General features: G+C 45.0%; 1 protein-coding gene across 1 annotated transcript in view; it reads right to left on the minus strand.

Moving 5' to 3' along the window:
- The window catches only part of LOC128298351 (teneurin-m), a 181,132-nt gene extending 165,316 nt beyond the window's left edge, over window positions 1–15,816 (minus strand). The window contains exon 1 of the mRNA XM_053034101.1: window positions 15,537–15,816. Coding sequence (XP_052890061.1) covers window positions 15,537–15,624 — 88 coding nt within the window. The 5' untranslated portion in view covers window positions 15,625–15,816. The remainder of the gene's footprint in view (window positions 1–15,536) is intronic.
- Between the last annotated feature and the right edge of the window lie 297 nt (window positions 15,817–16,113).

Here is a 16,113-nt window from a genome sequence, read left to right on the forward strand (position 1 = left end):
TTGACACTTTTCCGAGTACACAGCCCCGTAATCGATCGGACGGCCAAAAGAAAGGATGCAGCAAACCGTGTCTCGCTGCCAAACCCGCCCCGGGAGAGCTGGTACGGCGGCGAACGTATGAGTGTGTGTATGATAAATCAAATCGCAACACATCAATTATCAATTTACATCAATTATCGGAGTTGGAGTTGGCGTATGGAGGGATGTGTGAGGGGTTGCCAAGGGAGGCGAGTTGCCAATAATGGTGACACAATAATGCCGTGTACCCCGTTGGCACACAGCTTCCGTTGGGAATTCTCGGAAGTTGGATGAGGTTTTGTACGCGATAAAGGACCGGTGCGACCTGTCAAATGTCAACCGTTCCGGGTTTCGGTTCTTGGGGAATCCGAACTTGCACAGGACCACCTTCCAGGAATGTAAAACGTACCGAGAGACACCGAAAAAACCACATCCATTTTCCACACATAATGAATGCCGCCTCGAGAGCGCCTGGAGGCTCACCCGAAGAAATCCCTTTTCTGGTCTTGCCAAAAATGGCCAAAAAGGGGGATAACAAGAAAAAAAAAAAAGGTTGTGAACTAAATGTTTTGGAAACCGGGGCCCTGTGCGGTAACACCCAGCGCAGGGCCGGCGTAATAATGTACCCGTGCGTCACTTGACATGTTTAGCTGCTAATGAACTACAATGGGATGTATTCAATCATTTTCACTCTGACAGATTTTTAAATGTCCGTAAATGTACATTTTGTTTCGCCGTGTTTTCATTGTTCCCTGGTAGAGTTCGGTTGTCCTCTTCTGTCCTACTCACACCCTGGCAAAGAGTGCGTGTGTTCTTTGTCTTTCCCTTCCTTTAATCTTACACTTTGCACCAACTAATGCTGGCGTCCCGCATGCTCAGTTCCCGGCACAAATCGGGGAATGGTTTTTATCTTCCCATTGCGGTTGTTGTGTTATCCAGCGAGATCTTCGAAACCAGACAACAACGAAAAGCAAAGGAACAAACAAAACAACAAAAAAAAAAAAACGACAACTCCAAAAGCATACTTTTTTTTTTTTGGTTGGTTGCAATGTGTACATTTTCGAGTCTTTCACGATAGGACCATACCATACGAGCGTACCTTTTGGAACTCTGGAACCAAGGCACCAAGAGAAGAAGATAAATGATTCGTGAGCTAAAAAGGGAGATTAGACCGTCGCCCGTCGTCCGTGTCCCGAGTAATGTAGATAGATTAGTGAAGTTCTTCTTCTCCCGGGGACTCGCCTTGGTCACAAACACTCCTGGTCCTTAGCCGAGTCCGGTGAGTTGGTTTCTTTGCGCCGAACTTACAACCCGGGCTCTCCGTAGCAAAAAGGGGTTTTTTCTTGTCCGCGTTTGTGTCGAATCTTTCCCTTAGAAAAAGAACCCCATCCCCGACACATCAAAATTCTGACCCGTACGAGTCCTGTCCCACCTCCCAATACCCCGAGGGGACTCCGGGGGACTCGCAGCGGACTGTGTCAAATTTAATGAAGTATGAATTGATCCATCATTTTTCCTGCTTTATGGATTTAGTTTGCTTTTCCACCCCACCTTTTGTGCGGTTCTTCTTCGGGTATGATCCATAATTAAGTGAGCCGGCGAGGTCCGGCGGGTGTGGGACCGCGTGCGAGACGTTGAGCTTTGAACAGAATCATTATCGATCGAACCGGGACCGGGTCCGTTTCGATGTATGGGCGATGAATGTTTGACAGTTTCGCAGCAATGGGTTTTACGTACATACGTACCTGGGTCCGGTCATGGGAAATGGGATAAAAGCCGGAGATAAAAACCCACATGCAGGTCAGGAACAAGTTTTGCACCAAACGCAAACGCGCAAAAGGGTGACATCAAAACTGATTGATCGCTTATTCATGCGCTTTTGCTTCCAAATCGTGCGTTATGTGTGGCGGGCTTATATCGAGCATGGCATGGCAGCCTCCATCACACATCACAACCCCATCCAGAAAGGCGTCTTGGGTTTGATAAATGATAGCCACCAAGGATTTCTGTCCAAAACTTCCATTGTGGACTAATTAACGAAGGGAGGGGACTTCCAATAATTTCCCATCGCTCGCGAGGAGTTCCGCGACCGATCCGCACGGTGTATTCTCTGACGCCTCACGAGTTCTTGCACCGGGTCGTGGTTGACCTTTGCCCTGTGGCAGGTGATGAAGGGCGGGCTTTTCCTCAATCATAAACTAACCTTACCCGGGGCGGAACCATACACGACATGTGTGTGCTTTTTTCACAATTCTGGCCAAACAACATGTAATTCCACCCACTCGCGCTAGGCTTTTCCTGGGCTTCACCATCGAAACGTGTCTCGCAGCATGCATCCAGTCCCGGGATGGTAGATAAACTGGCACTCGTGGACTGAGTTAGAGTCCCGAGATGCCTAAATGCCTGGTTTACGGCCAGCCAGAGAGTAGGCGGGAATGGTTCGGGCGCTTTGTGGCCCGTCCCACCGTCCAGGCACCGTGGGGTTTTTTTTTTTTGCTTCTTCTACCATCTCTCGAACGTGGAAACACCCGATGAACGTACGAGGATAAAATGGGTTATTAATGATAGTTCGATTTCTCGCATGTGTGGGCCGATCCGGCCGATCTTGATGGGTCCCCTCCAACTTTATGCTGCACCGGGTTTCGGGGCCATCTCACACGGTACCCAGCAGTGGGAAGAAGTGCTCACAACACACACACACACACCTATTTGATGTGCCCGAAATGTACATTTTCACGCTCAACGGAGGTTTTGTTTTTATTTCGTAAAAAAACGTTTTAAAGCTGGTTTTGACAGTCGTGCAAAACCGCGCAGCACGGAATGCTGCAACGCTTCAATACCACACAACACGGACAACCTCAATATCCCGAAAACCTCATTTCTCTCGCTCCGTTGGAGCGCTTCATTCACGCTAGGATTTGATGCAGATTGTCAAGATACGCAGATTTCGAGAGGAGAACATGGAGCACGTTGCCATGGGATCGCACCGATCGAACCCCTCCGGGATGTGGTGTACCCGAGCGTGAAAACTGCATTCCGTAAGCTCACCACCGTCTCTCGCTCGGTACTCGAAGTCTTCGGAAAAACAGAAAGAGTCCCCCTGGGTGGGAAGGGGACCCGAGGGAAAATCCTTTGAGCCCAAAACCCCGAGCGACTGACACGCTGCTGGAAGCTGCCAAACGGTGTCAAACGGGCAAATAGCCCGAACTGTGTTTTGCAAATGACTCTAATCAAAACTCACTCGGGTGGAAAACTCGACTCCGGTCCCGGTAGCGGTCGGTCGCTGCGCATCGTCGTCGTCGTCGTCCGGGGCGATAATTAAAGGGCCAAACGGTAAAATTTCTACCCCCGTGTGTGGGTGGGCGCAGCATTAGCAGCAAAGCTTTCCTGCTGCCGAGGACATTCAGGAAAAACTTGCACGTTTGGTAAGGAGCCTAGACCCCAGACCCCTGGTGTGGTTTTCCCCCCCTCTGCCGTTAAAGACACGTTCCCACAAAACCAATGATGGAAACTGAAAACCTTTTTCCGGCTAACTTGACAACGCAGAGACAATAGTGGGAACTGGGGCAGAGGAACGTGTCACACCGCGTCCACACCATGGAGACGCGCCGCCCAGAAGGTTTCGGGTGCAAGGGTGTTCATTCGCTTCAGTTGATGTTTGTATGTGCGAGTGCAAAAAAGGCCGGGAAAATCCTAAGGCGGTCGGAAAATTCATCGGATCACTGTGTGAAATTGTTGTGCTTCTTGTTGGAAATTTTGCATGGTTTAAAGATGAAGGAAAGCTCGCCTGGATAATATCCAAAGTTTCATTACGCAGTCGAAACTCCTCCAAAAGTCCTATAGCTAATACAAACTTAAAGATTGGAGTCTCCAGAGCTATTCGAAATGGTTCCCAGAGGTTTAGTAAATCCTTTTAATCATTTAATCATTTTTTGTTTTCGTTAAAACGGCCTTGCCCGTATCGACTTATTTTAACCACGTAGCCGGATTGTCAGTCCTTGCTACGGGGGATTGGTCCGGATGGGATTTTGGTCCGGTCCGTTCGTGTGAGGACCGGCTTCGCTACCATTATGCCACCGGGTCACCCCATCATTTAATCATTTATCATCCTCAAAAAAAAGCCACGAATGTTTAAGATCAAATGAAACAAAACTCTTTAGACAAACTTCATGAATTCGTTAATAAAATAAGAAGTTTTTGGATAACAAATATCACCACAACAAAGCCATCGTATGGAGATTTACATTTTTACACCAAATTGCCTAAATATCTGCCAGTATTTCGTTTTTAGCGCTTTTCGGTTGCGCTACAAACAGCGTAATTGCGGAGAATGCCTTCGAATGGCCGAGCACGTCGCGAGTACACGCAAAGGTTCTGTGATATTTGAACTGTGTGTAATTGAAATGGCAGAAGGATTTTTTTTGTGTTGCGCCCCGCTCGGGTTTGCATTGTATGGATGGGTTGTACGCGCGGTTCGCACACAGCTCGGGCATGCTTTCACTCCAACCCATCCATTTCTCGGTTGTTCGTTGCATTTTTTTTTTGCTTCTATTTTCCAATGCTCGATCCGTGGCGCAGGATGAACAGTTCTGGATGCAGCGGCAATGCTTCTGGAAGCCAAAACCAGCACAAACAGCGGATGGATGAGTGGGTGTGCCATTTCTTTTTTTTTCTCTGCGGCAAATTTCTTCTCCACCCCCTTGGATGCTTCCCTTTGGTGGAATCGTAAAAAATTACTGAACCGAAAACTCACTTCACCCTTCACTGTTTTTTTTTTGTTTTTCTCTCTCTGCTCAGTTTTTCCTGAGCGAAAATTTGCTTTGTGGATTTTTCACAACCCCCTAGTCCGCGCTCCCCACAGTGACCACCCAGTGCACCCATGGCAACAACGGAACACAGCTGGAAGCATCACTACACACTGTACGCGAGGCTAGGTCCTGGATCCTCACGCTTGGCAGTGGCACGGCGCTTGATCTCACTTTTTCATTTACTTTTGTGCGCTGAAATGTTCCGCTGGCTGTTCCGTTCGGACTTTCGGCAGTCGGTAGGGACCCGGTAGGGGTGGTTCACGGTGGCCAAGCCGAGCATTACAACGATTGGTTGCCGGGAACCGCGGTAACCTTAATTTTTGCACCCAAACCCCGAGAAATACTGTACACACACCGCACTGGGAGCCATAACAACAACAACAGCATCGATGCACAATTTGCTTGCATTTTCCTTGCACTTGTGGAAATGCGAAAAGCGTCTGGAAGAGTGCAACCAACAAACACAAAAAAAAGGCGCTGACTTCATCGTTTTACCGCTCGCCGGAACAGTAAACGGAAAAGATCAAGCACGAGCTGGGAAGGATTTTTTTCTCTCTTGCAGCCTCTCTGGCAGCAGAAGTGTGTTTGAGAAATTACGAAATTTTTCCAGCTCCTCGTCGTAAATGGGGAACGACTTTTCCTTTGAAGATGATGATGGTCCAGAGAAACAGGGGGTTTGGAGCAAATGGTTATGGGATATTGTGATATTGCATCGTTTGCCTGAGTGAAACGCCGCAACTCGTCTCGGGGATTTCATTTTTGGAGCTGGAAAGGCAAGTTCATTCCACGTTTTTTGTGTGAGCTGAGCTTTGCCACGGAAGGATCACATCTTTTGAAGCGCTTAAAGAGGCGCGAAATTTGTCGCACTTCGTTAGTTTCGCGATGGGCCCTCTAGAAGCCGTACCCACCGGAAGAGGTCAACGAGTACTCGGGATTTTATTTAAACTATTCCAACTCTCAAAAATAAAGGAAACGAGCGAGGAGTTCTTGAGCGTTCGTTTCCCTGTGCGAAGATTCCTGAGTTCCGGACATCCGGACGAGTGTCGACAATCATTAAAAGCATGATCTCCAAAAATCCTTCTTCACCTCCTCACAGCCACGGTTTATCTCTTTGATGTCTGTTTTCGCAACAAAAACCAAAAACGAATCCTGAGAAAAGGAACTCTCCGCGGCATATGGGCTCCTCCCCCGCGCGTATGAATGGCTGGCTCACTGTTTTCCACCGTCGGCTCTCGAGAGGTCAAGAGCAGGATGTGAACTGGAAGAAAAACTTCTTGAGAAGAATGGCTTCCCTCTTCGGGTAGAGCCCGTCTCAAGAGAACACACAACGGAACAGCTCGTCAACAGCTGAAGAAGGAGTCGGGAGTCCACTAATGACCAACAATATCCGTACTATTTCTGCAGCGCTGTACGGGGGAAAAAACGCTTGAGCAAAAGTTTAACCCCACACGGTTTTTACATTGTCCGCGTCATCCTAACGCCATGGGTTTGAGAGAGATGTCCTCACCCTCCTCAGGGCAGCAAGCGGTAGTTTTGTGCCGAATTCCTTTCCAAACATGCTTGACAGCTGAGCGAAGCGTTCCGGAGGACGCTGCCGGTGGCATGTTAGTAACTGGTTGTAGTATATAAATATACACTTTGCCTCGTAATTCCGATCCCCATCACACATGTACGAGCGTTGCTTGCTTCCCATTTCTTGAACGTAACGCTTCAATCGGTGTAAACTGGCGACAACAACGAAAAAAAAAACAGGACGACACACCGGAGGCTGCGAAGAACTTTTCGCTTCCATCCTTGTTGACGCTACCAGCATCAATTGGCGATGGAATTGCCGTTCCATCGTTCCGAGAGTTTCCGAGGCATCGTCCTTCTCCCCGAAAAACCATCGAAGTGTTTTTGAGGCGTGTGTCGGGGAGGGTGCAAGAAAACGAGAAAACTTTGCCAAATATTTACTCCGCGTGGCCAACAATGACGGGGTTCTGCGTTGTGCCTTTTTTTTTTTTGGTTGTTGCGGGGCATCAACATCGTCATCCGACGACGGTTATGATGCTAGGCACTCGCTCGGTACCGCATGTTCCACAACCCATCCTGGTCGCACAAGCTCGCAGGGATTTTCCGTATGGTTGGTTCCGGGGGTATTTTTCCCTGCCCATTGAAGTGCCCTCGTATTTTCGAACGTTCCGAAGTCGACAATGTTCCATCGGTTCTAAAAAAAAAACAAAAAAACAACCACGGCACGGCATCGATTGCTTCCTTACTTCCGCACTCAATAACCATCCGCCAACTAGTGGCCAAACGAAGCAAAAAAAAAACAACCCCCGAAAAAAAGCGAATTGTGCTAAGAAAAAAGCCACCCAATCCAGCCAAACTTTCAACCAACAATTGAACACACACACACACTCTGGGCACTGGGTGGTGCTTGGAAAAATGCTGGGCAAGTTTTAGGTTGTCGGAAATGATTTACTGCACTTTGCTGGCATCGGTCCTGCCGGCAATCGATCTTCGCGTTCGGCATGAGTGGGGTGAGGAAAATACAGTGTTCAAGCTGGCAAAAGTTAGTACACACATAAAACTTGGTACACATGAACTGGCCTTTTTTCGCCCACGGCCAAGTGAGAACGCCGGAATGATTGACGGAAAGAAAAAAAACAGCGAATGTTTGTGTGTGTGAGTGTAATTTTACAAATATTGCAATCGATGGCCACGCTTGATAATAAAGCATTGCACTGCGGTGTAATTTTTCAATAAATTTTGCTCCAAGACGACACAAAAAAAACAAAGAAGTGATGGAAGGAAAATTGTGCTGCCAAAACCAGATATCTCTGGATTGTAATTTAAATGGGCTTACAAAAGTCATTTTCTGGACATTTTTGATATTGGCCAAATTTTTAACTGAAAGTAATATTTATCAAATATAATATTAATTGTGTTGCAATTAAAAAGATAGTGACTATGTTGAAGTATTGTTTGAGATATGTAAGCTAATTTTTATAAACAATCTCAAAATTGTTATATTTCCAGCCTCTGAATTAAGCGAACTAACATCACAGCAACTCTTCAATTAATTGTTAACTAAGAATTGTTTGTAAAATAAGGATACAAAGCCGAACTTAGTCCAAAAAGTAAAGACGACCAAAATCCTTGAAGATTTCTCGTCTAATATCACCAAAAATTGGATTGGAGTATTGGTTATTAAAATAGTATTACAAAATATTAAGTACAAGTATACAGACATCAGAATAGTGCTCAAGGATTTGTGAACTACACTGAACAGAGCAGTGCAAAACATTTTTCACTTCCACTTTAAGAGAGATCGCCTGTTCTTAAAATATTCTGAAGAGAAAATTACATTAATGTACCCGATTTAAAAATCACACACGAAGAACTATCAATAAAAATGTATAAAAATGAAATTCAACAGTGTCTGTTAGGAAAAAAGTTCGTAAATTAATTGTTTATTCTTGCAACACGTGTTTGCGGAAGTTCGTCGAACAAAGCACACAACCATATGGGTCCGTTGAAACAATCGAACTCCTTCCCGGAACGAGCGCACGTGTGCAATTGTTTTACCCAATTTCCAATGCATCCAATCCATCCAGGGCCAGTCTATCAAAAAGGCATCAGAAGGGCACCGCAAAGCAAAAAAAAAAAGAAAAATGAACTCCACAGAGTTATCGAGCTGAAAGGCGATAAGGAAGAAGGAAAGCCAATCGCACGCATATCCTTAAGCGATCCGCCGATGCGGAATCGGTGGCATTTCTTGCGGCGCAATATTCATTAAACTTTTATAGAGGACCGCACACGAGCACCGGTCACGATCGAGCACCGGCCGGTCGATGCTTTCACCGTGGAAACCAGCAAGGACGGTAGAGCGGAACCCAGGGAGGTGTGTCTCACCAGACGCGGAATTATGCCCGCCAGGTTGTGCACGCGATACGGGCCCGGGAAAAGCATTTTCCAATTTAATTATAATTATTCGATTAATCGATCGATCGATTGCTTCGGGCAGATGGGGTGGCGTGGGAGGGTTTAAGCATTAAACACGAACTGCTAGCATCAAGAGGGTTTGGTGGTTAAATGAGTTAGAATTGGTAGACTGTGTGCGGCGGCGCTGGTTTTGATTTGATTCCCGCACATTCGAATGCTCATTTCGCTAAAAGCGAGAAACGAGTTTTGCGGTTAGGTGGTTTGCACATATTTTGTAAAAGGTGCAATTTATTATCAGCCCAACTGTGCCTCTCCAGTGGACATTGCAATGAGTTGTAAAAATTAAGAAGGGAGCATACTGCGCGGTTTCACTTTGTGATTTGAATAATACAGCACAACGACCGCATTTAAATAAATATTGCATCTGTTTCATTAAAAATTTAACGCAAAACACGCAAAAGACGGGGGGAGACAATAAAATGGACAAAAAAGGGACATCCCTTTAGCCTGACATCTGGATCTGTTTACGATGACACTTTGTCGTTTCTTCTGCTGATTAAACCCCACACACACCCGTCAGCGTCTAGGCGAGCTAGGCAGCAAGGAACAAAAAAACGGTTCCGATTTCTTTAAAATGGGCTATTTTTCTTCGCGTCCAATGGTGATAGACAAACCCCCTGAGTGTGTTCCTTCGTCATCTGTTGCAAACAGATGCGGCAGTTAGTGACGGTAGCAGACGGTTACCGAACACCAACTTCACTACAGCACAGCAGCAGCAGTTTTAGCGTGGAATTTTCGCGAAAAAAACGGGGAAATCCTTCCCGCAGACGACGCTGATTGACCGAGCGCAAATAAATGTCGCGCGCGCCTTGTCACGCAAGGGATGGTGGAATAATGTCATTTTTTCTTTCAATCGTGTCGCGCGCAAAGCACACCCTTCTCAAAATGTGGTGACAACAGTTTTCACCGTTTCAAGGTTTCGGAAATCTCCGACCACCCTTTGCTGGTTTTCCTGTAATCTTTTCCTTCTCTCTCTCTTTATCAAAGAAAGACGAATTTTCTTTGGCTTGGATTGACTGCCAAACCGAATTGCGCGGTGGTTGGATTTGTTTGAGTAAAAGATTTTCCCCCGTGTTATCGATCGATATTTTTTTTTTTCGACGGGGATGACGACGTTCGATAGGGATTAGCAGGAGTAGTACACACACACTCCCGCGCAAAAGCAAATATTACACCATGGAAGCGGACCTCTAACGTAAGATTAGAGCTGTAAAGGAGCCGCCGGGATGGCATTTTGGCAATGAAAGTACATGCTCCGTAATCGTTACCGATTAGCAGCTGTTTTTCATTTCCCCCCGTTTCTTCCTTCTTTTTTCCTCGTGCACAGAAATTGAGTTTCCGCAGAATCGGTTTGGGAAAAGGAAACAAAATCGATAAACGTCCACGCGGTCCCCGTGAGATCGCAATGAGCAAACAGAAAAGGAGCAAATCGTTTGATACCGTTCGTGTGGGGGAAAAACAGTGCCTCCACATTACATTCTCGCAGTCGCACAAATCGCACGCACGCGAGTCGGAAAGGGAAAGAAATGACAAAAATGGGAAGAAAATTTAATAAAAACCTTCAAGACGCTGCTAAGGGCGCAAGATACAGGGAAATGAGGGGAAACTAATTAATATTTCTTTCCTAATGAATGTCAAACAAACAGTTCAAGGCGAGAACAAGCTAAGGAGTAATTTAAGACTCGATACCGGGGCCGTTTGCCGGAAATCGTATCGTTGTGGAACTTGAACAGAAAATTCAGAGGGAGGAAGGAAAATCTCAACCCCCCCCCCCTCCAACCCCTCCCCCTAAAAACCGAAAAGGGAAACTAATTGAGAAAGGTTCGAGCCGAACGGAGCGAGATAATTTTTGCACCAAAAATCAAAATCATCAAACGGAAAGGAAAATGGGGAAAACAGCATTTCCTCGAAACAGCAACATATGGCCGGTTCGGGGACAAATTCCCCACCCCCCGAGTTTTGTTGCACCCCCCTCCTCGGAACAAAAAAAAACCCCCGGAAAACCGCCTCCGGGGGGAAAATCATCGACAATAATTGGAAAGAAAAATCATGGCACAGCTCGTTCGCTTTTCCTTTTTCCGCGTGCAAAAAGGGGAAAAAGAAAAATCCTGTAAATGCACACCTACGCACATGGGGGGTGACACATTTATGGCGACATTTTGCACCTCTCCGTTGGTCGCCGTGCTGCTACAACTGGACCACTTAATTTCCAAATCGGAAAATGGAGTTCCGAGTCCCCTGCGGATTTTCACTTCACCGCAGGATTCACACACTCTTTTGCCTACAGCGAGTATGTTTGTTTGTTTTTTTGTCTGTGCCTAACATTTTCTTTGCTCCCTCTTTGCGTAAATAGCAGTTTTATGTAAATGTTTTTTAACCAACCCAAAATGGAGGGTCGAAAAAGGCACCCAAAATAAAGCCAGCATGGTGTTCAATCGCCATAGGAAGAGGAGATGCAATTTCACGGAAGAAAATTGTATCGAAAAATGTCCTGCGTGCAGCACAGCGCGCGCAAGGATTGTAGTAGCAATCGCATGCGAGGACATTCCACGCATGTTGCCCCGAAACAGTCGAACGATTTAAAACACAAAATTGTTTTAATTTTTGATTGATATGCAAATGATGCGTTGCAATCAGCCGTTACGACTCTGTGCGCATCGCCATCGAAAAACGGCTCGTCCTTGCTCTCTTCCTCCTTTCGCCTCACAGGGACACACACATGCGAGTAAATTGCCCCGATGATGGCAGTGTATTCGAGAAGTTCCCCCTTTGCATATTTCCCTGATGGTCGTGATCGTAAAAATTCAACTGTGCGTAGCATGATATTAATGGTATTATTATTGTATGCAGAGTGTCCTCGCCATTTTTCCAACGAAACTAGCGGGCGGCGGCACACATTCTACGCTTAAAGGGGATAGAACACGGTGAAGCATCACAATAATGGCAATGAAAAATTCTACCACCTCGGAAACTCTTATCGATTTTTCTCACCACACACCATCGGCCGCGATCATCATCAACACCAACGACGCGCTCCGGCGGCTCGGACGAGAAAAGCTCATCGGGGCCCCAAGACTTCTGCCAGATTGTGGAGCGATTGTGCGATAAGATTTATGGAAAAACGGTGCCCACCACCGCACCGCTGCCGGATTGCAAATAATAAAAAGCGATGTAATCGGGCCGTCTCATCCAACCGTTCGGCGGGAGCACAATTGTTAAGGGGTCGCGCGCAAAATCCCACGGCCCAACACTGTGGGGAATTTCGGGCGAAACGAGATTTTTGATGGCACGAGCTCCACACCGGCTCCCGTTGCGATTTTTCCATCCTCCGTCGGAGAACAAAAAAAAACAGCAAACGAAAACCCAAACACCAACCAATGCACAGCGTAACTAGGCAAAGGGCAATCTTAGAGGCCCGTTTCAAATGATTCTCCCGGGATGGGTCGTCCTTTCCCCTTCGCACACAATCGCCACACCCGCCACCCGCAAATCCCAGAATCGTTTGGCGCAACAAAAAAAAATGCCCAAACGCCCGAAGGACGCGCAAAAAGATGATAAATTGCAAAATTGTTTTCCCTGCAGAGAATGGCTCTCTACGGCCAACCCGCCGTCCCCCTTGAAGGGTGAAAGTGAAGGCTAGAAGGGTGAAGGGCGAAAAGAAAAAACCCACCCACCCACCCACCAAACACACAAAACAAAAAGAAATGTGTGAAGTAAAATCAATTTCCATCGGCCGATTCCACTGGGAGCATGCAGCAACCCCGGGCCCGAATGCTCGATTTTCCAAGCACACAACAGCAGTGGAGGAAGAAATAAACCATACCAGCGATTACAGCGCAACGATTCTGCCATGGTTCCACAAGCCGAATGTTGCTGTACTCCCTTGTGTGTCTCTCTATTTTGAAGCGAATCTCGAGTATTTGTCATCACCTTTAACTTCATTAATTTTTTCGCTTTCTCGTTTTTCGAGGGTGGGGGGTGGAACCGAAGGGTCACCAACTAATGACTTTTTCCCCGGGGTTTCCTGGTCGGGAGATCCGGAACAATATTGGGTGGTCAAGGATCCTCGTTATACTGTTGTCAGCGTTCTGTTTCAGCGCGAATGCACTAGCGAGCGAGGTTCGAAATCGAATAAATTGGATTATCCTTTCGATCTTTGCACTTTTACAGAAAGGAAAATGAAGGAACTCCCCCTCCCGCAAAACCGGCGTGCAAATTCGATGGGACAGGTTTTTGTGTTGCATCGGCAAGTGGTTTTTCATTTCGACGGTTCATTATCGTCCGTCGGTGGTTAAATGGATGGGCCAATCAACCCTGCTATGCGAGGGGTTGGAACTATTGGATTCGAATTAGTGTGTGTGTGCCTTGTGCGGTGATCTATCGGCTTGATGATGTTGATGATGAAATGGAAAAGCCAGTTATTTCCTTTAAGAGCGTTAAGCTCAAACAACAATCAATCCAATTTCCAGTTAAAGAGCAATTTAGTCGCTAATTCTAACGGACATTTACATCTAAAAGAATGCCTAGGATGAAGATGAGATTCATTTATGCATCTTCTCTTGTATCTGTACTATGCTAAGACAGAGTTTAGTAACTTTTTCAGTCTATTTGTGACATCCATCTAGGTATCTAGGAGAGAAATTCAACTTCATGAGGTCAACTTTCTTAAATGTCTGTAAATTGCAACCGAGTCTCTAGTTAAAGACTCAGAACAATGTGACTTTACAAAACTCCCAAACGGTAATCAAATTCTAGGGCAAGATGTACATAACTATGCGTGGACATCAGTCGAGGTCATTCGAAATCTTCTCGACGAATCGCGTATTCAAAGTCTTGAAGGACTATAAGATATCTTTAATACTTCGTTATGACGACAGGCTGGATGGACGTTTATTTAACGTCCTACACCAAGAAGATAAGCGGTACTTCCTGCAGTAATGTTATTCTGCTGTTGATGCTCAGCAAATAGAAAGTGCAGAGTACTTCAAGATATTGAGATGATCACATCACATCTCTAAGAGTCTGTCGAAAATTATAGATTTCACCATTTGAGCTGTTCTTTTTACTAATTTCAACGGACAATTACATCTAAACGAATGCTTAGGATGAGTATAAAATTCACTTATGCATCTTCTCTTGTACCCCTGTATTATGCACTGACAGAATTTGTCTATTTGTGACATCCCTCTAGGAATCTAGGAGAGAAATTTAACTTCATGAGGTCAAACATACCTAATTCTTATCATACACTTTCTTAGGTGTCTTTAAATAGCAGCCGAGGATTTAGTTGAAGACTCAGAACAATGTGACTTAATCAAATTGCCTAATTGTAGTTAAATTCTAGGGCAAGATGTACATAATTATGCGAGGATATCAGTCGAAGTCATTCGAATTCTTTTCGACGAGTCAAGAATTCAGAGCCTTGATGGAAGATGAGATATTTATTGATTATTTAACGCCCTCCACCAAGAAGATAAACGTTACTTCCTACAATAATGTTATTCTGTTGTTGATGCTCAGCAAATAGAAAATGCTGAGTACTTCAGGATTTTGAGAAGATCACAAAGAGTCTGTCGGAAATTATAGATTTCGCCTTTTGAGCTGTTCTTTTTACTAATTTCAATCGACATTTACACCTAAACGAATGCCTAGGATGAAGATGAGAATCACTTATGCATCTTCTCTTGTACCCCTGTATTATGCACTGACAGAATTTGACAACTTTTTCAGTCTATTTTTGACATTCATCTAGGAATTTGGGAGAGAAATTCAACTTCATAAGGCACTGTGTATTTAATCACATATTGTCTTCTTGATATAGTTAAACAGAAGAATAATTCTCATCATATATTTGCTTAGGTGCTCGTAAAGCGCAGATGAGACTCTATTAGACATCCGAGACATCGGGCAAGATGTACATCATTATGCGAGGACATCAGTCGAGGTCATTCGAATTCTTCTCGACGAATCGCGAATTCAGAGTCTTGATCGACAAAAAGATATCCTTGATACTTCGTTGTAATGACAGGCTGGATGGACGTCCTCCACCAAGACTATAAGCATTACTTCCTCCAATAATGTTATTCTGTTGTTGATGCTCAGCAAATATAAAAAGCAGAGTACTTCAAGATTTTGAGATGATCACAAAGAGTCTGCCGAAAATTATAGATTTTGCCATTTCAACTGCTCTTTTTTCTATAATTGTGGGAAAGAGATTGAAAATTGCGATCATTGGAAAGGGATTGACCAATAAAAGCTATAAGTGTTTATCAAATTCCATCAACCCACTCGAAATGCCTCACATAAAACCAACAGAACTTCTTAAGGCACACCTCACAGGATCTGTTTCAATAAATCTGAGATCAGCTAAGGCTTAATATTTATTATTCTTCATTTATACATTGTTAAATAATCGATCTGTTCATAGCAAGTAAATACATTTGTGTAGAAGGTTTAGTAGGATTATCATTTAACAGAACTCGATTAGTTTTTTGTAAACCCCTTCTTTATCTTCATCACTGGTCAGCACAGTTTTAACATTAAAAAAGCAAAAGCACATAAATCCACACACAGTAATCAAATCAAACAACAATCTAAACCCCTTGCGAGAAAACCACAATGTTAGTGCGACTGGTGAAATCACAAACAAATAAACGTGTAAATGCAAACAAAGTTAACACAATAACACGAACAGAATTAAAACCAAAAAATAAAAATAATAACCTCGGTTGGTGTGTTTGATGGCACCACGCAGGACACCGTTGTTCTCGCGACACTCCATCGTCGCGTCGTATTCGTACGAGTTGTTCATTGCACCTGGGCGCACCGCCGTTGCAGTAGTGGCACCGTTGCAGCACCGTTGTTCGCCGGAATGCGGTACCGGTACCGGACCGCGCTGCACATTGGCACCGGGCCACAACACTTTACAGCCAACACATGGGGGTTGCGACGATGCAATTTTCCGACGATTTTTTCCTGTTTTTTTTTTTTGCTTCTTCTCTCAATGCACAACTTGCCACTTTTTTCCCTACCAAGTTTCAGAACTTTAATTTTCACTAGGTGTGTGTTTTTTTTTTTCTCTTACTTGAACATAATTTTTTCGATAAAATAAAAACAAAAAACACTCGCCTATCGAACAACGATGCAACACGCACACACGGGTAGGCTTCTGTAGGCCACACACGCAATAAAATGACAACACAAACACACCGAGAAAAAAAGCGCACAACGAACGAACGAATAATAATAAAAACAAAACTCACAAAACACACTTTACACTGCACTTTAGCCGCACATTAAA

The sequence above is a fragment of the Anopheles moucheti genome, chromosome 2 (assembly GCF_943734755.1).
Source record: "Anopheles moucheti chromosome 2, idAnoMoucSN_F20_07, whole genome shotgun sequence".
Lineage (NCBI taxonomy): Eukaryota > Metazoa > Arthropoda > Insecta > Diptera > Culicidae > Anopheles > Anopheles moucheti.